The sequence below is a fragment of the Anolis carolinensis genome, chromosome 5 (assembly GCF_035594765.1).
Source record: "Anolis carolinensis isolate JA03-04 chromosome 5, rAnoCar3.1.pri, whole genome shotgun sequence".
NCBI lineage: Eukaryota > Metazoa > Chordata > Lepidosauria > Squamata > Dactyloidae > Anolis > Anolis carolinensis.
In genome coordinates, this window is record NC_085845.1 from 184,419,109 (window position 1) to 184,445,984 (window position 26,876).

A 26,876-nucleotide genomic window follows, 5' to 3' on the forward strand; every position below is an offset into this window, starting at 1 on the left:
ACATTCAGAAGACCAAGTACTCCCTTTCTAATTGTATATTTACAGTCTATTCTAGATTTTGTGGAGTTTTGCTAACATTGTTTTATGGCAGGGCTTGAAGAACGGGCATGACAGGCAAAAAGTCAACATACAAAACCTTTCCAGCCTGGAGAAAATCGTATTGAGAGAAACTATGCTCATGCACTTCCGAATAGCTTTCCAGTTGATGGCTCAGCCAGTGGGACCTTCCTCACACTCATCATCCTTCAACAGATACTATACTGGCTGGAATAGATGGGCATGGTAGCCCTACAACATAAGGAAGGGCTATACGTCCCTGCTCCTAAAACAGTGTAAACTCAAATTCCTATTTTTGTTTTCCTTTCTCACATCATGAGAGTGAAGGAAGAACAGGAAGACTGCAGCCAAAACTGAAGAGTTCAATTAAAAGGGGAATTTGGAGTTCAATTTGGTTTCCTCACACTCTGCCACTACCAAAATAGCAGAGACCTGTCAGGCAATAGTCCTGCATAATTTCTCCCTTCACAGAGTCCTCACTTTGAAGGTCTACCCACTTTGTTTGCCTGGAATGGAATGTGAGTGCCAGAGCTTTATTTAATTCCCCATCCTCACCCCTGTTTGCGGAGGAGCTACTAGATGCAGCCAAGACAGAACACATCAAAAGTTTATGAAAAGGAACAAATTCCAAGCTTGCATACAACAACATTGCACCTTGGGAGCTGTGAGCTCCTTCTTTCTGCCATTCATGCACCTGTTTTGGAGCCATTTAATAAACGACTTGTGTGCATAACACCTCTGCTTCCAAAATCAAAATAAGTGTGGTTTCAATACAGCCACTTAGGAATATGAACAGGAGGACACAGTTCTGTTCCTCTCTTCTTATTGCTATCTGGTTGGCCACTGTGGAGACAACATGCTGTATTATAAAATTCTTTGAACCTGTTATGCTCAGCAATATTGACGAATAGTGTAAGCTATATGAAGGAAGAGGTGTTTTTATGATCCTGTTTTCTATACCTTCTCTAGGTTTATTATGGAATCTCTCCTCCAATGACCAGCTGAAGCATTTACTGATTCGAGAGGCCTTGAAACCACTGACAGAAACCGTCCTCATCCCTTACTCAGGATGGCCAGATAGAGATTATACAAAGTCAAGCATCATACCAGATCCCGATATCTTCTACAATGCTACAGGATGCCTGAGGTATGCTGTGCTCTGGTGACATTGACCAGCTTGGTTTTGAACACCTTATTGCCTAAGCAATTGGTTTTTCAGGTGGTGTCCAAGTGATTTGAATGTGGTTGGCCTTTATAGCGTGCCTTGCTCAGCAATAGCCTGGAAATACTAAAATCAAACAAATAGATGTGATAGATTTCTTTACATGTTGAAGTTCTGCTATGAAAAACCTGGTGTACAATAATGTTCTGTAATGTCAAAGCACATTTCCCGGTTTTTTCACTGCTCTCTTATGCTTTTAATGGCAATGTAAATCGTAATGAGATGCAGCTGATATGTTCTATTTAATTACTTTCAATAAGCGATAGGAAGATACAGGAAAACAGATAGAGCTATGTATCTATCTAGCACACTATTGTTTACTCTGTTTACTCTGAAATTTTTGTAAGTGGATGCATACAGTGTATGCATCTGCACAATTGTATAAGCTTTCCCTCTGCCATAAAAACATCTCAAGAGCTGTACCAGTGCTTCACAAGAAAAGTGGATTCTGAGGAAACATTTGGAGAAATGAAATCATAAGTGATTGAGACATTAAGGAAGAAGGAGAATAGTTGTATGGAAAAGGAGTTCTCCAGACATCTGAGATTGTGCCAGTTTTGAAAACAAGACAACAAATTGTAGCTTTATCGAGCATTTCTGGGGCTTGTGGTCTATCTTTATCCTATGGGGGCGTTAACTAGAGAAGGTGGAAAGAACCAGGCAGGAAATATTAACAGGACAACCATTCATCAGAAGGTGGATGTTCCTCCATAAGGATTGTCGCCTTGTCCTTTTGCAAATATCAGACCAGTCCATGAGAGACAGTACAACCAATACTGTCATTGTGATTAATGTTAAGATGGATCGTGCTCACTTACAAAAGTCTCATCCGTGAATTCTTTCTTGATAAGAATGAAGATGCAACACAAGAGTTTCACAGGACTGGCCCTGCTGTTAAGCAGAATAAGACAGCTGGCTCAGATACCAGGAATCCTGAAAGGCTACTAATTAGGGAATGGGAATATTGTATATATACATATATAAGTCTACCTCATGTATAAATTGAGGATAGGTGTTGGGGCCAAAATTATGGATTTTGATATGATTCTATTCTGGAAACTCAAGTACCCCCTGGTATTCAGTGAATGACTGTTCCATGAAGGATATTAGCTAATACATGCTGGTTTACTTTCTTAACAAGAGCTGCTGTCCAGGCAAACAAAGCAGCCACCAGTGGGAATGATTCAGATAAATAGACTGGCAGGCAGGAAGCAGCTTGTGATCAATAACTGTTCTATTGATCACGCTTCCCTGCTTTTGCCTCAAACTTACATTAAAGGTCAAGAAAAGATTACCAGCTCAGAAAAAAACCTCCAAGGCAGAATTTGATTTCATTTGATGTCTTGAATGTCTAAGGGTCTGAGAGGTTTTAATATTAACTATAGTCAGGGCTGTGGATGCAGTAGGCTTGAAAATATATATGAAAACTTTGTGCCAAGGTAGCGCAAAATATTTGCAACAAAAAAAACCAGTATGCTCTTAGTCACGCAAATTAAGTGCATTGCCTTATATTGTGTAACTTACAGTACTAATCATTAGGAAGAGCAGCATACTATTCAGCGAGCTCTAAAGTTGCAATCATAAATTATCTAGTGATCCTGCTTAGCCTTTTCACTGGATTCCGAAAATGTCAGAAAAGTTTTTCCATAGTATTTATCCAAAATATATGTACAGATTTAAGGGCTGGGACCTCACCATTTTTAATTCCTTGAGTTTAAGGATATTAAACCCCCTCCCCCACCGTATAAAAAAAACAAAAATTATTTACAAAACATTTGTTTCACAATATTGCCCAGTTACGATGTTTTTTGTCATTTGATATTATTTTGCCCGTGCAGCATATTTTGTAACACTTTGTTAAGCAAAAGGAAAAGCAAATTTAGCAACAGGGAAAAATCTACTAGGGAAGAGAGGATAGTTTCTTGATGGTTATTTCCTTCACAAGCAAGCCGTAGGATGCTTCTACACTGTAGAACTAATGCAATGCAACAAGACTTTAACTGCCAAGACTCATTGAGATGGAATCCTGAGATTTGTAGTTTCTTGAGACATAAGTATTGTTTGACAGAGAATACTAAAGACCTTGTAAAACCGTAGCATTGAGCCATGACAGTCAATGTGGTGTTGAGCTGCATCAATTCTACAATGTAGATGCACTCCTACTCACAGTCCTTTTCAAACATTCTCCATTCGATACAAAGAGACAGTTGAGAGATGCATTTTATCACCTTCCCTTTCATAGTGCTGGCTCATCCTTATGGCTTCGTATGTATTAGGGTTGAATTTCTTCAGCAGAAATACTGCTAATATACCAAGAAAATGATTTAGGGTTCTTTGCATTTTAAGTGAAAACACATAACATATCTAAATGCATCTTTCCATACATTTTTAAATGTGCATTTTAATGCATTAACTGAGCCTGAAAGGCCTCAGAGTGGACAAAGGTGAAAATGATGTATACTGAAAATATATGGAAATGGAAATTGATTGATTTGAACCAAACGTTTTGCCCAGCAGCAATTTATATTGCAATTTGGCACATGAGGAATACAATGCTCGTAGTACTGCTGGACTGTGTATAATTTGAGGTTCTAAATGTTAAAAAAGTCAGCATGAAATGTGGACTCCAGTGTTCTTTTTCCATAGCAAATCAACAACTCTTTCATTTCTTGCAAAGAGGAGTTCCCAATTAGCATGAATATTGGCTAGCAAAGGTGTGGGATGACTGGAGGTTCTGACAAAGGTGTCCATTACTAAAGGGTAGAAGTTCTGCCTGAAATTTGTTGTTGTCATTTCAGGTATCTGATGCTTGTTTATACCAGAATACAGACACAGTGACAGGGATAGCTCTTTGTACCCACTTAGGTTTGTTTACTTTCAAAAGTGCTAGAAGGCCACCAACGTCATTCTTTCAGGAATAATTAACTAGTACAAAATGAAAGCATGTGCACTTGGCATTGATCAACATAAGTAAAACAGAGAAAATCTTTGTTTTGTGATAATGAACCTAATGCCCAAGTTCTGTATTATACTGAATTAAAAAGCAAACTTGACACCTTTGAATTTTGTCTACATGAAGAAGTATTCTTCTACTTATTTCTTAAACTTTGCAAAAGCAAGAAACCACTTTTCATTTGTTATTGGATATCAATATATTAGATTTCCTAGTAAAACGTAAAATACAGTAGCAATGATAAAATGTATACTATTTCCATGTAAACCTCGCCAGTGAAAAAGCAAGCAGTATCCCTTTCATTAGCTGAAAACACAAACCCACTGGAAGCTTCCATCCACAGAAAAAGGTGAAGTAATTTCCCCCAGTCTCCCTCATTGTAACTTACTTTGGCAAGTGAAAATCTGCTCTGAAGGCTTAGGACCCTCTACAACAGTGGTTCTCAATCTGGTGTCCCCAGATGTTTTTATCCCAGAAATCCCAGCCAGTTTACCAGCTGTTAGGATTTCTGGGAGTTGAAGGCCAAAAACATCTGGGTACACCAGGTTGAGAACCACTGGTCTACAACAATCACTCTCACAAAAGGACACAATTAGATCTGCCTGTGAGTAATAAAATGAACTTTAAACTAGGAATGGCTGAGGAGATCCCACATATTCAGAATTTCCCAATTTGACAGGAGCAATTTTGATTAATCCTTTGTCTTCTCACTTTTCCAGCTGCATTTAAAACGTTCCAGCTTCTCTCTCCTCCCCTTATCCCCTTTGTCCTCAGCTTAATGCAATTGCTGCAAATGGCCTTCACCTAGCTTGTGTGCAACTCCCCTTTAATAACTTTCGCCATTTTGAGCATACTCTGAGGTTGCTCAGCCACACATATCCCCATTTTCATCTGTGATGTTTTGGAAGTTCTTCCCCTTCACTGAAATGTCTCCATCCTGTATCCCTAGAAAACCGATAGTTATGGGCTGTGAGAATACCTAATGATGCTCTTCCTGCTCAAACTTTGCTGGTATTTACCTATTCATGTGTACTAAAAATAGTTTGAGATCTAGAGATCTAGCAGACACCACACATGAAAGAAATGTGCTGACAAATAATTTTCTTAACAGCTTGTACATCTGCCAGATTGCAAATGCCCAATTAGTTCTTTCTTTTGTAATAACTGGCATCCTCCTTGCTTGGGTTTTTTACGTCTATAGCCTGCAGCCTTTATTGCAGAAAACAAGCTATGTTGTATGTCATGCTTCATGTACCTGAGTTGCCCTTCATAATGTTATCACATTTGCAGAAATAATATGTCAGAACAGGAGTAGATTACCTGCCCTACTGTATTTGGCACTCTGGAGGTAGAGGCCAGGGGGGAAATGGTGGCTGCTCCCAGTGGGAAAAATAAAGAAAAGGATAGGCAGGCAGAAGAATATAACAAGGTTGCTTCAGATGTTTTGTGAATGAGATGACAAATCAGAAGAGCTAGTCCTCTGCATTTGTTAGTTTATATTTCATGGATTAATTTTTACCTTTGATGTCCATCTTAAGCTGTTTTCAGTTAAATTCGACTTGGTCACTAGGAAGAAATAAAAAGGTGGGAAGGCTGGAGCAGGTCTCTCTTGCATCTCTTCACTTGGATGGGTAGGTAGGCAGAGAGGAAAGGCGGATGGATAGGGGAGTACAGAGAAGAGGAGTGGGTGGTGCATTGGGCAGATGGGAGCATCTGGGTGGAGATGGGAGGAGGAGAGGGCCAGGGCAGCGGAGTTGGGTGCCTGTGATGGGAAAAGGCTTCAGCAGCTGCTCTTATGATGATGGCACTCCCTCCACCCATCCTAGAAACCTATCCACCAGCCACCTGACTTCTTCCCCCATCCCATCGCCTTTCCTCTAGCCTGTCTGCCAGTAGAAGTATCAATACTTTTGCATGGATGTTTACATACGGTAGTCTGGGAAGTCAAATTATATTCATGATTTTTCCACTTTCATGAGGTTCCTACTCGTAAACCCTGCCAAAATTCAAGATCAGCTGTAGTGCTCTTCTCATTGCCAGCCTTTATTTGAAGCATTATCATTATCAAAGGCAATATAATGTGCTTCCTCTTGAGTATTCTGACTAAAATTACTTCTGCATATGAAATCTGACCTCTGGGTTCAGAATAGCCCTTGAGACTCGGTTTTGCTATTGTTAATCTAAGTAGAGTATACATTGTACTATTCTGACTTACAACTTCATTTCATATATGCATAAATACACAATGTTTATGGCCGGAAGGTTTTGCATGAACTGAAGACGAGCTTATTAAATGGTAAAGGCCAACCCCATCAGGTTGTTAGGGCAACAAGCATGTCCTTTTGTTTTACCTCTCCGTGCCAACTCAAGGCACGCAGCCAAGTTCTCTTCTCCTTTAGCGGTAAACAAAGCTTCTGGTTCAGGGCTCAGTACCTGACAGTTGCTGGAACAAGACTTTGGGCACACAATGCTCATTTCCTAGCACTGACATGGACATGAAGTTTGTCACCGATGAGGGAGGAGTTATTTTAAATTAATTACAAAGTTCTCCACCCCTCAAGGAACACAAATACGTCTGAACTCTGGAATCAGTCCATGTAGACCTGTTTGTAATAAGTTAGCAGGAATTCTTCTTCGGAGTGCTTTTGCAACTGTTTCACGATTCTTAAACTGGGATAAACAATCCAATGTAGTCCAGATGTTTTGGATCATAATTCCCATGATCTTTGTCCATTGGCTGGAGCACGTTGTGGTTGTGGTCTCAATCATCTCAATGGCATAATGGTGCCTGCTCTTGCTTTAGATTGTGCTCTAAATATTTTTTTTTCTGCACAACTAATTTCTACAGTAATTATTTCTGTTTGACTCAAAAGCTGGCAATTCTGAATGAAAGGTACAGCATACCAATTTTGCTGGAGTGAGTTTATGATTCATGGAAAATAGTAAGGTTAAGGTAAGGTTTTCCCCTGACATTGAGTTTAGTCGTATCCAACTCTGGGGGTTGGTGCTCATCTCCATTTCTAAGCCAAGGAACAGGCGTTGTCCATAGACACCTCCAAGGTCATGTGGTCGGCATAACTGCATGGAGCAGCAGTTTAACCCGCTGTGCTACTGGGGCCCCTATATAGTAGAAGATAGTAGTAGGCTTTAAAGTTCTTTTTGTTTTTCACTACAGTAGCTTTTGTCATTATTTTAAATTAGCAAACCATTTACTGTCTTTCACCCCATGAAATGCCCGAGTGGGAAAGTGTCTTATGGCACAATGTTGCTTTTTCTTTTGGGTGCTAAATCCCATTGCTAGTGTTGAAGTAAGTTTTAACTCTCAGTCCTGTAGATTTCTGTGCACGAGATCTTGTTCTTTGTTTCTGGCCAGGACTTAGTCCCGGAGACATTTTAAGACCAGCAGTTAAATGGCATTCCAAATTTTGTGTTTTGTTTAGGATGCAGAAGTATTTAGGGAGTAAATCAGTAGACACAGAAGATCTTAATCTCCCCCGTTTCCTGACTTTCCTTCCAAATGAGTTTCCTACTAATTTGTTTTCCCCCATCAGCGATTGAGAGGAAGCTTGCTATGGAAAAACAGTTTCAGGGCATTTACAGGCATGAAATAGTGCAAGGGATTAAATACCTTTTTCACTCAACCCCATGCATTCTCTTTCTCCTCTTTATTTAACTTCTTTTTCTTCAGCTTATTTACTCTCTTTTTTTCCAACACACTCTCCTGCATGCTGATTCCTCTGCCTTTGTGACACTGGCAAATGTCTTGTTTGAGAACATGGATTTGCCAAGATAATATGTCATTTCACTCTAGGAAAAAGCTTGTAAGGAACATGAAATAAATGATTATTTTAACGTGCCAGTTTGACTTAGATCTGCAACTGTGTTTTATACAACAAAAGTTACTGTTTCAATTATATTAGTCACCACAACTCTTTCTGATAGAAGACTTTTACAAAATGATCTAATTGCTGGAGGTGTAATATAGTTGATGCTTCTCTAATCCTTACTTTTTGGAAATGCCTCATAGTTGCTTCATTTTGGGTGGAAGTAATTACACAAACTTGGTACAAGAAATTTGATATTTAATGATGTACATATTATTTTGAGCGATGTGTATCTGGAACATAACACGTGGTCAGCGGAAATAGATCTTTCACATCATCTTAACAGCCAAAAGTGAAGGATAATTTTGACCGCCTGTGCTACAGTGCCTAGGAGATTTAATAATGCTTTCAGCATTTAAAAGATTGATGTATTGACACAATCTACAAACTGACTTAGGTAAAGGTAAAGGTTTTCCCCTGACATTAAGTCTAGTCATATTCGACTCTGGGGGTTGGTGCTCATCTCCATTTCTAAGCTGAAGAACCGGCATTGTCCGCAGACACCTCCAAGGTCATGTGGCCAGCATGACTGCATGGCGCATCACTATTGATTACATTGAAATATTTGAATATATCAATATTATTGAAATGTATGAATAATTTATATTTATCTTCTTTTTCCTCTTCAATAAAACATCAGAATTTGTAGTTGAGAACTTTATTATATATTGCATAATTTCTGTGAAAAAAACAAAGCTAATGTGAAGAGTAACAAAGGAAGGAAATGCATGTAGCCAGAATCCTCATTCACGTATCTGCATTCCGTGCATAAGGAAGTCTCTAAAATGAAGTGCGATCATGCATAATTTCCTGAAAACCTTGAAAAAGGAATCACAATTTGGTTTTTCAGTTTGTTTGTCTTATGTGTTCCTGGGTCAGAAGACAAAACACTCCCTGGTTAGGCAAAACTGCAAAACAACCGTCCAGCATTGTTTGCACAACATCTAACACTCTTCATTTGCAGCAACTACAGATTCAGTTTTGAGCCCCTTCTTCCCCCTTCTGAATCAAGCAGTGGTGTTAAAAATTCCACCCTTATCACTTTTGTTTTCTTTAGCTCTGGCATTCCCATGAAACTATTTCTACGTGCAGAAGGAAGGCTGTCACAAACATGCTACTGTCAACAGTGCTTACAAACCGATTGAAAGGGTGAAAGTGTTCTTTCAAGTGCAGGGATATCTCAGCAAAACCAGGACACAGTCATTTTTAAAATATGAGCAAACTGTCTGGAAGCTCTTAGTGAGAAGAGGACAAAAAGTCTCATGCTGTGTTAGGGAGGAGCTGACCTAGGACTGACCATTAAGGTGGGTCAGAAATAGAACATCCTGATTACATGTCATTTTGAAAGCTTACTAGCAGGGGGTTCTTTAACTCAGAAATGGGCAAAGTGAAGACCACTAACCAGAGGTGGCCCCCATTTTTTTAAAAAAAATTAAAAATAAATTTGATTCCAGAATGCCCATGATACCCTCCGGTGGGCAATTTCACTATATTTTGAGGGGCCCTATGCCATTTTAGGCCCCAGTGAAGTTGTAGAACTAGGGAGTAAACAAAAACATATCAAAAAATGTCCCTCATGCCTCCTAGGGGGCATTTGGGAGCAGAAGAAAATTATCCTTATTTCATTTTATTTACAGTATGGCATTCCAAGGTGTTCTGGGAGCTAATGTGGTTGCCAAAATATAATTTCCATTCCTGATTTTAATCAATGAGTGTTTAAGTAAGGGACTGCACAGCACATAGAAGAGAGGTCATGCTGTCCCTTTATTGAGTCTACGGGGAAATATGCCCATCTCTACTTACAGTAGAGTCTCACTTATCCAAGCTTCGCTTATCCAAGTTTCTGGATTATCCAAGCCGTTTTTGTACTCAATGTTTTCAATACATCATGATATTTTGGTGCTAAATTTGTAAAAACAGTAATTACAACATAACATTACTGCGTATTGAACTGCTTTTTTTGTCAAATTTATTGTAAAACATGATGTTTTGGTGTTTAATTTGTAAAATCATAAATCTAATTTGATGTTTATGTGATGACTCATGGGCCTTGTAGTCCTGCTCAGGACATTGTAATTCCTGATGAAGATGAAAACTTGGGTTTTTTACCTTCCCAGTCTGAACTGGATTCCTCTCAGCCAGATCTTTCCCAGGCAGATCTGGGAACCTTGCACCTGCAAGAAAGTTGTCTCCCAGAAGTATGTCAAACAAGCCCAGAGCCTACTTCTCCCGTATTCTTGCGTCGGGAGTTTTGTAAACAACAGAGAAGTTTAGATTCAGCTTCGCGCAGGAGTGCGAGGATTGCAGCTAAGAATGTGGCCAATTAAGACTGCTTCTCGTGAGAATCTTTGGGGAGTCTCACATCTGGTCTCAGAGTTAGCTTTCGGTTCTGATTCCCAGAGAACTGCTTCGGCGGGAAGCTAGACTCTATTTAGGTGTTTTACCCGCGTAGTAACTTCGCGGAGTCAATTCGTCAGCCTACGGAGCGAGTTGTGTCTGGACAGCGCGCTCCGGTTCAAGCCTCGCTCCTGCTCAAGCCTTGCCTTGCTATCCAGCCTTCGCCTTGCTTCCCAGCCTTTGTTTATCTACGGACTTTGCCTTGTTTCCCAGGATCAATCCTTGCCTTGTTCCACGGATTTATCAAGTTATTCCACGGACCTTGTTCTTGTTCTTAGTTACCTTGTTCCACGTTCAAGCCTTGTTTCAAGTATCAAGTTATTTTCTAGCCTCGCTCAAGTTTCATGGACTAAAGGACCTTGTCATCTCCCCTCACTTTGCTTGGCAAAGTGAGTGTTTCGGTTATTGGATTACAACTTTGGACCTTAATATTTCTTATTGGACATTGCTTTTTTGGACTAATTCTGACCTTTCCTGAAAGGTCTAATTCTGGACTATTTTCTACACTTGTTTTTATTAACTTTATATATTCCTACAATAAAGATATTAGATAGATTCTGGCCTCTGTGTATGGTTATTGGTGCTCTGCAGCCTGGGTCGTGACAGTTTGACTCCGCCCCCCTAAGCACCAATTAACCTCGGCCAGAATGTCTACCGGAACCGTACCTGGGCCGAGCGGCCAGCCGATTACCTACACCATCGACAAGGAAGAGGTGGACCGAATCCGTGATAAGCTCAATGCACAGGATGGAGAAATAAGGGGTTTGAAGGAACGCGGAGTTCGTCTTCCGGCCATGGCGTTGCCAACCAAGTTTACTGGAGAAGCTTCTAAGGTTCATGTCTTCCGTCGCCAATGTCAAGCTTATCTGGAGGCCCGTGCTGCCGAGTTTCCCCAAGAAGACATCAAAGTGGCATGGGTTTACAGTCTTCTAGACGGGCCAGCGGCCAGCTGGGCGACGGCACTGTTCGACCAAGCCTCTCCACACCTAAGATCAGCGCAACACTTCTTGGACCACCTCAAGGAGACTTGGGGAATCGAGGACAATTTGGAGGCAGCCGGTCACAAACTCCGTCGCCTTTTCCAAGGAGACAGACCTATGTCTCAGTATATAGCCGAGTTCCGAGTGCTGGCCCACAACACCGGCTGGAACGATGTAGCCCTCAGGGGACAATTCCGGGAGGGTCTCAACATTGAAATGCTGGAAGAAATCTCCAAGGTGGATCCTCCCCAGACCCTCGAGGCACTCATTGATCAATGTTTACGGGCTGAAGTCATGATTGCCAACAGGAAACAGTGGGTTCGAGGCCAGGGCAGTAGAGCCGGGGCAAAACCCCCCGCTCCCGCCAGCGTTCAGCCACGTCCGGTGTGGAGACCCCCACCGCCAACCCCATACCCCAGAGGAGGCGAGGAGGTGCCGATGCAGTTGGGCAATGTGCGTCCCAGACTAGATGCCGCCGAGAAGGCCCGTCGTCAACGCTTAAACCTCTGCTGGTACTGCGGGAACGGGGGCCACTTCGCCAGAGAGTGCCCAGCCAAAGGGAAGCCTGCCGCCCGTCTTGCGGCGGCGTCCTCCACGGAGACGAAGGCGTCTGAGCCGACTGGCACACAGCCGGCGGGGGAAGCCAACGACCGGGTGTAGAGGGGCTCGCCAACCCGGTCAAAAAATCCATCCAAGAGCCGCCAACCGGGGTCCTGTTCCTTCTCGTGGTCACATTATGGTCAGCAAAAAGGGGACCCGTCATGATCCACGCCATGATAGACTCTGGAGCTACCAACAATTTCATCGATAGAGAGTATGCCGACTCTCTGGGATTACAATATCATGATTTCAAGAATGCCCGTGTGGTGCAAGCCATAGACGGCCGTCCCCTCAAGACGGGCCCCGTAAGTCAGTGGTCGGAACCCACCAGGATGTGGATAAGGGAACATATGGAAGAGATTTCCTTCTTTGTTACCGAGGTTCCCCATTTCCCTGTGATTTTGGGAATTCCATGGCTGACTCTCCACGACCCTAACATCTCCTGGTCCAACAGAGAACTGCAGTTTGCTTCACCGTACTGCCAAAACCATTGCCTCGTAGCCAAGGTATGCCATGCCACAGACACCGAGCCCATCATCACCTTGCCAAAGAAGTACTCCGAGTATTGGGATGTATTCAATGAGAAAGAAGCCGAAAAATTACCCCCACATAGACCTTATGACTGTGCCATTGACTTGGTGGAGGGGGCCCCGATCCCGCGAGGGCATCTCTACTCCCTGACTGAACCAGAGCAAGAAGCTCTCAGGGAATTCCTAGAGACAAACCTTCGCAAGGGATTCATCAGACCCTCTCAATCCCCAGCCGCCTCCCCAGTGATGTTTGTGAAGAAGAAGTCAGGGGAACTACGCTTGGTGGTGGACTACAGAGCATTGAACAATATCACCAAGCGGAACAGCTATCCCCTGCCTTTAATCTCGGATCTACTGGATCGGCTTCGAGGAGCCAAGGTTTACACCAAGCTGGATCTTCGGGGGGCTTACAACTTAATTCGCATCAGGGAAGGGGACGAGTGGAAGACCGCCTTCCAGACCAAATTCGGATTATTTGAGTCCCGAGTTATGAATTTCGGTTTATGCGGAGCCCCCGCAACGTTCCAGCATTTTGTCAATGACATTTTTCAGGACTATCTAGACAGGTTCTTGATAATCTACCTGGACGATTTTTTGGTGTTTTCCAGATCACAATCAGAACATGAGAACCACGTCAAAATGGTGTTACAACGATTGCGGGATCATGGACTTTATGCCAAGCTGGAAAAATGCGCTTTTGATCTACAAGAGGTAGATTTCCTTGGTTACCGCATCTCGCCTCTAGGGCTTTCCATGGATCCAGCCAAAGTTTCAGCAGTATTGGAATGGCGGGCGCCAACTAACAAGAAAGAGGTGCAGCGTTTCTTGGGGTTCGCGAACTACTACCGCAAGTTCATTCCAGATTTTGCCCGCTGGTCCGACCCCATCACTAGCTGCATCCGTGGAAAGCAGCCTTTCCGCTGGACTGATCAAGCAGAGAAAGGGTTCCAGCAACTAAAGAAACTATTCACCTCCCAGCCAATTCTACAGCACCCAAATCCTGGAACCCCTTTTGTGGTGCAAGCGGACGCCTCTGATGTGGCAATTGGGGCTGTACTCTTACAACCGGTGGGAGATCACCTCCACCCCTGTGCCTTTTATTCTCGTCAACTAACCACACCAGAGAGGAATTACACCATTTGGGAAAAAGAACTACTGGCCATAAAGGCAGCCTTTGAAACTTGGAGACATTGGCTAGAAGGGGCCAAATTTCCCATTGAAGTCCACACTGATCATCGTAATCTAGAACATCTAAGAACTGCCCGCAAACTAAATCAGAGGCAGCAACGTTGGGCTTTATTCTTTGAACGTTTCAACTTCCAGATCCATTATGTGACCCCAGCCCAAACCAAGCAAGCAGACGCCCTGTCACGTAAACCGGAATACGCTGCAGGACGCAAGGAGACCTTTGAATCCCAACTGCTACAACCTGAGAACTTTGCCACGCTCACGGTGGGGAACACCAAATCCATTCCCATTGGTTCAACTTCCCCTACTCCAGGACCCATCTGTGCTCAAGAAATCAGGGCTAGTCAGCAAGCAGATGCCTGGGCGCAGGACCAACTTCGCCAAGGTCTGCATTTCCCCTTTTCGCTTAAAGATGGGCTGCTCTGCTATAGAAATCATGTCTATATCCCACCCGGACCGGGCAGGGAAAAGGCGCTTCGTCTGTGTCATGACTGCAAACCAGCAGGGCACTTCGGACTATTTAAAACTATGCATCTGATCCTAAGGGATTTTTGGTGGCCCAAGATCCGCAAGGATGTGGAAAAATATGTCAACACCTGCCCAGTATGCCAGCGCTCCAAGATACGAAGGGAGAAGCCCTCAGGGCTTTTACACCCCCTTCCTACCCCATCTCGCCCATGGGAAATAATTTCCGCGGATTTCATCACTGACCTACCACCTTCCTGTGGGTTCACCACGATCTTAGTGGTGGTGGACCTATTCACCAAGTTAGCCCATTTCATTCCCTGCGAAGGCCTCCCCACGGCCAAGGAAACTGCGGATTTATTTCTTCAACATGTTTTCAGACTACATGGATTGCCCAAGAGTTTAGTCACAGACCGTGGATCTCAATTCACCTCTCGTTTTTGGAAGGCACTACAAAAACTATTGGGCATAGACTCTCGCTTATCTTCAGCTCATCATCCCCAAACAGATGGGCAAACGGAGCGCACCAATGCCACTTTGGAGCAGTATCTTCGCTGTTATGTAAACTATCAACAGGACAATTGGGCTTCTCTGTTACCACTGTCTGAGTTTGCCTACAACAATGGAGTTCAAGCTTCTACAAAAGAAACGCCGTTCTTTGCAAACTACGGCTTCCATCCACGTTTCTTTCCCCCTGTCATTGAAACTTCAGAGGTTCCCGCAGCAGAGGATTGGCTGCAGGAACTCACAGCGGTGCAACAACTTTTGCTCCAGCAACTGGACCAAGCCAAGGAGGACTATAAACGCCACGCTGACAAACATCGCCAGCCGGGTCCCGAAATCAAGGTAGGAGATCGGGTTTTCCTGTCCACTCGCTTTCTGCCCTCCCACCGCCCTTGCCGGAAGTTAGATGCCCGTTTCATTGGCCCCTATCCAGTGGTGGCGCAATTAAACCCCGTGACTTTCAAACTCCAACTTCCGCGTTCAATGCGCATTCACCCAGTGTTTCACCGTTCCCTGCTCCTTCCGGCGGATGGTGTGCGTCCTGATACAGACCAACCGGCCCCCCCTCCTGTTTTGATGAATGGGGAGGAGGAGTTCGAGGTTGAGGACATTTTGGATTCTCGCTTTCACCGCCGCCGCCTACAATATCTCATTGACTGGGTGGGTTTTGGCCCTGAAGAACGCTCTTGGGAAGACGCCTCCACAGTCCATGCTCCTGATCTAACCCGTCGCTTTCATCAGACCTATCCCGCCAAGCCGCGACCTCGCGCCTCGGGGAGAGGGCCCCAGTTTGGGAGGGGCCTTGAGGAGGGGGATAGTGTGATGACTCATGGGCCTTGTAGTCCTGCTCAGGACATTGTAATTCCTGATGAAGATGAAAACTTGGGTTTTTTACCTTCCCAGTCTGAACTGGATTCCTCTCAGCCAGATCTTTCCCAGGCAGATCTGGGAACCTTGCACCTGCAAGAAAGTTGTCTCCCAGAAGTATGTCAAACAAGCCCAGAGCCTACTTCTCCCGTATTCTTGCGTCGGGAGTTTTGTAAACAACAGAGAAGTTTAGATTCAGCTTCGCGCAGGAGTGCGAGGATTGCAGCTAAGAATGTGGCCAATTAAGACTGCTTCTCGTGAGAATCTTTGGGGAGTCTCACATCTGGTCTCAGAGTTAGCTTTCGGTTCTGATTCCCAGAGAACTGCTTCGGCGGGAAGCTAGACTCTATTTAGGTGTTTTACCCGCGTAGTAACTTCGCGGAGTCAATTCGTCAGCCTACGGAGCGAGTTGTGTCTGGACAGCGCGCTCCGGTTCAAGCCTCGCTCCTGCTCAAGCCTTGCCTTGCTATCCAGCCTTCGCCTTGCTTCCCAGCCTTTGTTTATCTACGGACTTTGCCTTGTTTCCCAGGATCAATCCTTGCCTTGTTCCACGGATTTATCAAGTTATTCCACGGACCTTGTTCTTGTTCTTAGTTACCTTGTTCCACGTTCAAGCCTTGTTTCAAGTATCAAGTTATTTTCTAGCCTCGCTCAAGTTTCATGGACTAAAGGACCTTGTCATCTCCCCTCACTTTGCTTGGCAAAGTGAGTGTTTCGGTTATTGGATTACAACTTTGGACCTTAATATTTCTTATTGGACATTGCTTTTTTGGACTAATTCTGACCTTTCCTGAAAGGTCTAATTCTGGACTATTTTCTACACTTGTTTTTATTAACTTTATATATTCCTACAATAAAGATATTAGATAGATTCTGGCCTCTGTGTATGGTTATTGGTGCTCTGCAGCCTGGGTCGTGACAGTTTAATAGTCTTTTCCTTAATCCCTCCTTATTATCCAAGATATTCGCTTATCCAAGCTTCTGCCGGCCCGTTTAGCTTGGATAAGTGAGACTCTACTGTATATAGTAAGGGGGGCATACATGGGAGCTTTTCTCTGTGTTTATTTGCAAAATGATGAGGATGTGCATGTTGGTGTCCCTGCAATAGATGGAAACATAATTTTCCTTAGCAGTGGAAATTCAGTTTCAATAAAATCTGGTTGAGATATTGGAATTTGTTTGAACAGGAACCATAACATCATTGAAACGCTGACATTTTAATCCTATGGTTAATGTGTGGCTAAGCCTAAAGGTCTGTTTTTTGATTAGGACAAAAAGATCATGGCATGTTACTGTGGGCAGTCTTCAGCTTTATCAGTTACTATGTATTTCCCAGCTCCATTCAAGATTACTCTACAGATCTAGATAGTCTGGAGCCAATTCCTCTTGAACTGCAATCCCTTCACGATTGCCGTATTAACAAACTTTGTAAAATATGGCACCTGGCGCTGGTTGAATAGCTGAGCCTTCATTCTATTTATAGGTTTTGGTTTTTCTCTTTTTAAACCATAAGATAACCTCTTGAATGTAAACTGCTGTTAAATAAAGCAGCTAAAATGTTATTTTAATCTCAATGTACAGAGAGTCAAAGATGAAATAGGTTCATAACCAAGTAGTTGAGCTATTAAGGGGGAAAGGAATAGGGAAGAAAGATAGCACATTTAATTGGTGATCTTGTTACATAAGATGGCTTAAGATCCTATAATGATTTACAGATGAATGTAGTCTAGGATATCATATTGCTGAATGGTGTAGAAGCTGGCAGGACAGCTTTGTTGTTAAGTGGTGGATGTAGATTTCTTTCCTATTGTAGCACCACGGTGCAAACCATTCCAGGATGTGCCTTATGGAGCATTGCACTGGCATAACTCACCAACAGGACGAGTTTGTAATCTTCTGTCATATCCTTTAAGGCAGTGGTTCTCAACCTGTGGGTCCTCAGATGTTTTGACCTTCAACTCCCAGAAATCATAACAGCTGGTAAACTGGCTGGGATTTCTGGCAGTTGTAGGCCAAAACAATAATAATAATACTTTATTTTTATATCCCGCTTCCATCTCCCCCAGGGGGACTCAGGATGGCTCACATGGGGAACAAGCCCAATGTCACATATAATAAACAGTCATGCAATAAAACCAATATAAACAATAAAACCATATAACAGCATAAAACAGGATAAAACAGCATATCAGAACAATGAGTCTGGGGACCCACAAGTTGCGAACCACCACTTTAAGGTCTTCATCTGAGCTCTCCTCCAAGTGCTCCAATAAATGAGGCGAGTATGCAGCTATAAGTGAAAAGGGGTCTTTTCAGTGATAGATCTTTGGAGACATTTTCTCCAGAAAGCCTCACCTGGCGCATGTCCCATTCTCTTTTTGACAACAGATGTGGATGTTATTATTCTCTTGAACATTTTAAGAATGGCTTTTGGTGTTCTTAGATCTTGACATGCTTCAATTTCACTGATGGTTTTATGTCAGGCATTGTCTTCACTATTTATTACTTGGTTTTCTTGTTTCCTCTTTTTATTCATTGGCTGTATTCTTTTTTAAAATACTAAATCCAAGTCTAATCTCAACTAGAGTACACTGCACTCATTCAATAAATGTACTTCAGCTAGGATTGGCTGTGTGGTTATGTATTAAATTTTGTATTATGCATTCAGATCTCTAGATTAAGGACACAGTCATTACTGAACAGGCCCGGTTCTTCATTGAAGCCCATGTAGCCGCCGCTTCGGGCGCAGCCCTTCGTGGGGCTGCAAGAATACATGCATGTGCAGTGGTCGGAGAGGGCGCCCCGCCGATCTCGCTGTTCAGACCGCCTCTGGTGGATGGGCGAGATGGGTGGGCCGCCCTCTCCTACCACTGCGCATGCGCGATTCCGCCACTTGGCCCCGCCCTGTATCCTCGAAGCGGCTGCATGGTGTAAGCGGGCAGCCGCCCATTTCACCGCCAGTTTACCGATCGGTCCTGCCGTCTGCCTCGGTCCTGCCGCCTGCTGAGGTGCCTCAACTGCGCCCCCCAAATTGTGACGCTCCAGGCAACTGCCTAAATTGTCTTACGGGTGAACTGCCCCTGCTTAACATAAAAGCATAACTATACAATTTAAAATATGCCAATATGCAAATATTAAGACAGGATTATATACAGTATAAATAGTATTTTAAAAATCCCAGTTAAAAATCATTAAAATATATTCAAAGTTAATAACCACAGCATACAGGATACAGAGAAATAGCTCCCCTGTAGATCCTAAAGCTCAGGCAAGCTCATGTGGGATAATATGCATCATTTATGCCTTTGGTCTACAGCAGCAGTTGTCTTAAGTGTGCTCCATGGAGCCCTTGGGGCTCTGCAAAGCATACTGAGAGGCTCCACAGTTCCCTCCTCACTCCTTCCCCTCCAAGCTTTTCCTCCTCTTTCCTCCTCCCTGCCTCCCTTGCTGCTAAAAGCTTTTCCGCTCAGCTCACTTGCCACTAAACACCTTTTCTCCCCACCTCTCTTGCCGCCCTGACTCTTTTTCCCTATCCTTCCTTGCTTCCAAAACCCTATTTCCCTCACCACTTAAGAGGTGTTTTTCCTGCATGGCAGAAGGGAGTTGATCTGGATGGCTCTTGAGGTTGCTGCTGCTGCTGTTGTTGTTATTATTATTATTACAAAGTCTGGATGGCCATCTGTTGGAGGTTCTTTGATTGTACTTTTCCTGCATGGCAGAAAGGGGTTGGACTAGATGGCCCCTGGGGTCTTCCACTAAAGAAGGGTTAAATTAGATTGGTTAGAATTGTTCTTCATTTTAAATATTGTATTATTCTTTCTTTCCTCTTTTTTCTGGCACTACAAACGTAATACGTGCAGTATGTATAGGAATTTGTCCATTTTTTTCAATTAGTTCACACAAACACTCCACAACCATCTGCCACTGTCCCACCCCGTCTGTCAAATTTTAAAATGCATTGCATCAAAAAATTTCCCCATGCTCGTATACATTATATATAATATAAACAAACATTTATTGGGGCTCCACAAGAGACTTCTGCTTCAAAAAGGGCTTCACGGCTGAAAAAGTTTGAGAACCCCTGGTTTACATGTAAACGGAGCCATGAATAAGGGAAATAAAGACCGGGGAGATTGTATCATGAAATCTTTCTGTAATCTAAAACAAGCAGCCTACAGATCCAACCAATACTTTTCTGTAATGCTTAACTCATTGGCTGCTTCACTTTTGAGTAAATATGCTTGGTATGTTAGTGAATGAAGCTGTGAGAAGGTCTGCCATGTTTTTAGATATAGATAAATTCTCAAAGGGACAGATGTTTATCTGGACTCCATCAAGAGGGTGAAAGTTTACAGTAATACAGAGGGGATATATTTTATTAGTCCAGATTATCTTTCTGCAGTTGGCTGTGTTGTAGGAAAATGACTGAATGGCCCTTAAAACTGCGCTGGGGAGCCCATAGGAGAAGGTTGTTTGCTTAGTCTAGTTGGAACTGCTTCTGTCATTGCTTTGATACCCCTGGCTGCAAAACCACATGAAAATGAAAGCTGAGGAGAAAGGGCACTCAATTTTATAAAAGTTTGTGTTCCTGAAATGACTTCCTAATTTCCTATGTATTTTAATCAAATATTTATTTTATCCAAATGGGTAGCATATGCAGCTTATATAATAATGTTGCGCTGAGTTTTAAGTCAGGTTCTGTATGTCTACTGTATCCTAACGCATAAAAATAAAAATCATCCCACATTTAAAATGGATTATCTGTATGAATAAATATTTGAGCTATTTTTCTCTTCCTCTCTCTCTCTCTATATGTGTGTGTGTGTGTGTGTGTGTGTGTGTATGATTGTTATGCATACTTTAAATAAGATTTGTGAAGGACCATAGATTAGTGCTAGAGCATATGCTTTCCATGTGGAAAATCCCAGGTTCAGGTAGCACCAGAGATTAGAAATGTTTCTTCTTTGAACTGTAATTGTCAAAATCCCCTAACCAGCATGGTCAGCGGGGATTTTTGGAACTGTAGCTTTAAAAAGTAACTTTTCAAGCCTCTAAGTAAGGCAAGAAAGTACTCTTCCATGAAACCTAGAAGAACCACTTTTACTTGTTCTGTACTTTCAAAACAACTTTTATTTATGGTGACCCTATAACAGGGTCCAAGAGACCTCCAGCAGAGCCCTCCAAGAGAGACACTGCTCCAGTGTTGCAAATTCAAGGATGTGGCTAAATGTCGTTGCCTAAAAACCTTAAAAGCAGAGAGGCTGAATTTTGTGCTGGGCATCAGGCAATGATCCTTGAGAATCCCTGTGTCCAGCTGTTTCTTTTATATGTATGTTCAACCAAATAGAGAGCCAAGGGCAGCCAAGAGACATAGACTTTAAAGAAACAGTTCACATTTTCCAAGAAACTGAGTTATCATGTTTGTGTAACCAATTCCAATTCATTTCTAACAGAAACATGAGCTCTGCTGGCCCTGAAGGAAGGAAAAAGATGAGAGAATGTGATGGATTGATTGAATCACTGGTGTATTACATCCAAGGAACCACGGCAGACCACCAGCCAGATGATAAGGTAGCTTGATGAAATTAATCTATTTTCTGAATCTAGATATGGGGACCATTGATACTTCAGCTGGAATTCATTGGGTGCCACACTAGCATAAATATAATCTATGCTAACAGTTGCATTTTCTCAGAGTTAGTGTAAGCCAAAACCTCATTCAGCCTATGTTTTTGCAAGCATGAGGACATCCCTTTCTCTCACATTTAACTTGGTGGATGGGAAACTAATCCTCTATTATGTATTGAATGAGCTCAAGAACCTGGCATCCATTCCGCAGTCAGCTAGTCAGCTGTGTAATCCAGCAAAACACTGACACATATTCATTTGTAGGAATGTGGTTCATAACACTATGTAAAAAAATTGGAAAAAAATCTGTTCCTGGTTTGAATGTGTTATTTCATGTTTAATTGTGTGGTATTTACTTTGAAAGTAGTTGTTATACAGTAGAGTCTCCCTTATCCAAGATAAACGAGTCGGCAGAACATTGGATAAGCGAAAATCTTTGATAATAAGGAGAGATTAAGAAAAAAGCCTATTAAACATAAAATTACATTATGATTTTACAAATTAAGCACCAAAACATCATGTTTTACAAGAAATTGACAAAAAAGCAGTTCAATAAACAGTAATATTATGTAGTAATTACTATATTTACGAATTTATCACCAAAACATTGCAACATTTACTACAAAAACAATGACTACTAAAAGGCAGACTGCCTTGGATAATACAGAACCTTGGATAAGTGAAGCTTGGATAAGTGAGACTACTGTACTTGAGAAACTTTGTTTTTGTGGCTGCCACAAACTATGTTGAATTGCTTGAGACTCAATGAGATATTCATTGAAAAACTATAGCAAAATGTGTTGCAGGATGTACTACAAAAACAAAAAAAAATCAGTTTAATCCACTTTTCCATGTTTTTATGATAGAATCAATTAGGAAATGATACTTATAACTCAGGAACAAAAATTGTGTTACATAGTGTAATTGTACTTCAATTAATTATTATTAAATATAATTGATTAAAGAAGCCTCTGGTGGTACAGCGGGTTAAACCGCTGAGCTGATGAACTTGCTGACTGAAAGGTCAGTGGTTCGACTCCAGGAAGTGGGGTGAACTCTCACTGTTAGCCCCAACTTCTGCCAACCTAGCAATTCAAAAACATGCAAATGTGAGTAGATCAATAGGTAGTGCTCTGGGTGGAAGGTAACAACGCTCCATACAATCATGCCAGCCGCATGACCTTGGAGGTGTCTACGCACAACGCCTGCTGTTTGGCTTAGAAATTGAGATGAACACCAACCCCCAGAGTCGGACACGACTAGACTTAATGTCAGGGGAAAACCTTTATCTATATTTGATTATTGTTCATATACAAATGAATCCTAAATGTATTCAAATTTAAATTGCATTGAGCAGAGATTTGGACATAATAGCCCATAGACACCTTTCCAGCTCTATGATTCTATGGTATTAGTATGATATTGTGCTATTAAACTAAAAAAGAGCAAAAGTGGTTATGTTAACTACCCTGTTGATCATGTAAAAAACAATCTTTTAGTGCTGCCTATTTGCTTAAGATTCTAGAATTCTATATGAAACATGATGCATTTCACCTCAACCATCACTAGAAAATATCTAGTCAGCAGTACAATAATCCACAGTCTATCAAGAGCCCTAAAAAGGCCAGATATGCAAGTGCCTGAAACTAAGGTCTCTACTTCTTGCTTCCTGTTGTTTACACAAACAGAACAATGCACATTTCTTTATTCTTTCAGGCCACTGAGAACTGCGTGTGCATCCTTCATAATCTCTCCTATCAGTTAGAGTCTGAGCTTCCTAGTAGTTATACCCACAATATCTATATGCAAAAAAGAGATGTTCCTTCCAATAACAACAGCATTGGATGTTTTGGAACCAAAAGCAGGAAAGCAAAGCAGGTAATGTTTGGTTGAGGAAGCGGCAGTAACGCAGTATAAAGCTGCTCTTATTCAGAATTCTTGGCACCAAATATGTTTTTGATTTTGAATTTTTGCAGGTTTTGGAATTCATGTATTTCCATGTATGTAAATAATGAGGTATCTTGGAGATAGGTCCCACATCTAAACACAAAATTGGTTGATGTTTCATATACCTATACACACAGTCATATGACCTTTTATACAATATTTTAAATAATTTTGTGCATGAAACAAAGTTTGCGTACATCGAACAATCAGAAAGCAAAGATGTCACTATCACAGTCACCCTGTGGACAGTTTTGGTTTTTGGGATATTTCGGAAATCCAGATAAGGGATGCTCAACTCGTAACAGAATTTATGTATCACAGGCTGAAGGGTTCCAGATCCAGCCATTGGCATCTTCATGAGGGATGTGAAAAGGGTATTTCTGCAATGCCAGAGCCAGGGTGGGAATCATGCAGCTCTCTGAATATTGTTGGACAGCATTTTTCACCAACAATATGATAAAATTGATAAAATGTTTGTCTAGCCCTAAAGAATTGCTACGAATCACCTTAGTTTGGGGATCCCTGGACTAGAAGAATGATTTCAGCAGGTCTCTTCTGACCCTGTAACTGTTGGTAGCATGTACTTTAAATGCACTTATTATGTGTGTATACAGTAAGAAAGTATGATAAAATGTGAATGCCAACATGGTGTGCTGGTTTGAGCATTGAACTATGACTCTTTGGACCAGGATATGAATTCCCACTCACCATAAGTCATAAACAAGTTGAAGACACACAACAACAACAAAAAAATGGGGAGTTGCTGGATAGGAGAGAGCTGTAATCCCCAAAACATTTCAAAACTCTGTTAAGCATGGCTATAGCAGGGGTCACCAGGAGGTAAGGCTTTACTGATATGCATCATATACATGACTGACAGACATCCATTCCAGGCTTATTCTTCTAATCTTGGCAGGTCACTGATCCGTCTGTTCCAAAGAGGTTTGTCTCTTGTTCCTAAATTGCTTTGTTCCTTTAATATCTTTGTGTGTTTAGAAGCAGCAGGATCTGCCACTCCCTGAAGAAAAGAGTGTCCCCAGTGGTGTTGAAACACTCTGGCATTCCACACTGATAAGAATATACCTGTCTTTAATCGCCAAAAGTACAAGGAACTACACCCGGGAAGCCTCACTGGGAGCTCTGCAGAACCTCACAGCAGGGAGTGGCCCAGTAAGTATGGGAGGCAGGGTTATTGACTTTCTTCAGCAGTAACCTGGTGATATTTGGAGTATGAGGGCTTACCATTACTCCTATGCTAATTATGACTCCCAGTTTACAAATAGCAATGGTTGTCCACAAGTTCTACTACTACAGTGGTTCTCAACCTTTAGTCATCCGAGTGTTGGACATCAAGTCCCATGAATCCAGATCACAACAGCTAGTAGTGAAGAAATTGGGAGTTAAAGACTAAAACATCTGGATAATTAAAGGCTGAAAACCACTGTGCTAATGGAAACTTATTACTGGACTGAGTATCTGCTCAGAGGTATTACTATTATTATTATTATTAGTAGTAGTAGTAGCAGTAGTAGTGTATTTATTTATACCCTGCTTAATCTCTCCTGAAGGAGACTCAAAGCAGCTTAACATAAAACATTAGCATACAATTTAAAATATACAAATATGCAAACATAAAAACAAAAAATATAAAAAGTATTTAACAATTCACAATTTAAAATGATTAAAACATATTCAAATATGGAGAATGAACTCCCCATCCCCACGAGATACTCTATATCTGCGGCCATTTCCTCATTTACTGCACTTTATTCTGCCCTATCCGTTTACAGTCATAGGGTCCGCCCCACCAAAGTTGCTCCATCGTTGATGGTTGTATTCATTCAACTACCTCGTGATTCAATATTTATTCATTGCACTTTACCAGTTCATTTTTATTCTTTTATTTGGGTGCCAAATCTACGTTTTTAATATGTTTTTAATATGATTATTATTTCTTTTGTTTTGTTTGGAGTGTTGGATTTTAATAACTGTGTTTGGGTTTTTTTGATGTTTTTTATGTTTTGTTGTTTTATCCGGGCTTAGCCCCATGTAAGCCGCCCCGAGTCCCTTCAGGGAGATGGAGGCGGGGTATAAAAATAATAATAATAATAATTATAAATAACCTTGTTCTTTAATTCAAGGAGTTTATTTCTTCTAAGGCGCTGTTTTTTATTTGAACCTCACATTTTTAATAGAAAAGAAAGTGTGATCTGCAAGCCTGATCATTTTGTACAATCTTTTCAATTCTGATGCTACAGCAGCCTAGAGTCATATAACCCATTTATGCTGATTGGACCAATATAATTTATATGGGTTCCCACCTCTAAAAATGTAATTTGATAAAGGTGATTAAAATCCATACCTATGTTATAGAACTACAATCACCCAGGAAAGAAAGAATGACAAAGTAATTTATATATTTTGTAGGCATGCTTTAACAAGTCTTCAATCACTCATTGACAATTAGTAGCAACATTTTCCACTTGACATTAAAAGGATGCTTTGCACTGCTGTTGAATATACCAATTCTAAAAGCTGTATGTGTGTTCTGACAGATGCCATTTGGGATAGCCTACATTATTGTCAAGAAGGCCAATGGCCTCCCAAGTATTCGAAACATGCTACACGTGAGCAGTGCAAGTGTCCGAAAAACTGCTGTTTCTCTTCTCAGGAACTTGACTCGTAACACCTCTCTGCAGAATGAAATAGGTAAATATATCAGGGTTATATATCAGGCTCGCCTCCAATATCTGTCCTCCAGATTGCACCACTACTTTATGACCCTGTTCTCTGTGGTTTTTATTCTTATTTCTTTTCTCACCCCGAGTTTTAACTTAGTGTTCATGTGGCCCGCCCTTGTTTTATTGTTCTTCTGATTTTGCATAATGTAGTGTATATTATCATTTATTGTATTGTTCAATGTGTTATGATTTGTTGTTCTTTTTATATTCTGTTATATTGTATTGTTCTGGGCATGGCCCCATGTAAGCCGCCCCGAGTCCCCGTTGGGGAGATGGTGGCGGGGTATAAATGAAGTTTATTAATTATTTATTTATTATTAAATCCAATTTAGCTGTTAATTACATTGCAACATAACAACCATTTTGAGTCAGAAAAATGCCTTTTAGCAAGGCTAAAACTTTACATCAGTAGTGTGCCACAGTGTGAGTGTGTCAACTGTATATATCCCCCTCCCCCCCCCCCCCCCGGTTTTCTCTCTGAGATTATATAAACATATTTTCTATGATGATCACTCCCTGGGACCTATTCCATGTCTGTTGATCCTACTTGATGTACTGGATTTATCTTCATGAATTTATATGTGAGGAGACTGACAAACATAGACTTAATCCATGTAATCTACATAAAATCTAAATCCAATTGATATTCTCAACTGCTGTATACACAATGAATCAAATGCAGAATGATATCACTATTTGTAGATGGGATTATGAACTTAAACCAAAGTACAAATATCAGCTCTGTGTGTGTGTGTGTGTGTGTGTGTGTGTGTGTACACAGCGAGACAGTCCCCAAGTTACTAACAAAATAAATTCTGTTGGTTTGTTCTTAAGTAGAATTTGTAGCTAAGTCAGAACAGGTACATGTGTGTGTATGTGTGTATGGTGTGTGTGTGTGTGTGTATATATATAT

The 26,876-nt window shown here is 41.6% G+C and overlaps 1 protein-coding gene across 1 annotated transcript in view; it reads left to right on the top strand.

Annotated features, from left to right (window-relative positions):
* Positions 1-26,876, top strand: part of pkp2 (plakophilin 2) — a 70,335-nt gene that overhangs the window by 37,245 nt on the left and 6,214 nt on the right. Inside the window, exons 6-10 of the mRNA XM_062983099.1 lie at positions 1,027-1,204; positions 21,101-21,218; positions 22,992-23,153; positions 24,219-24,392; positions 25,778-25,931. Coding sequence (XP_062839169.1) covers positions 1,027-1,204; positions 21,101-21,218; positions 22,992-23,153; positions 24,219-24,392; positions 25,778-25,931 — 786 coding nt within the window. The remainder of the gene's footprint in view (positions 1-1,026; positions 1,205-21,100; positions 21,219-22,991; positions 23,154-24,218; positions 24,393-25,777; positions 25,932-26,876) is intronic.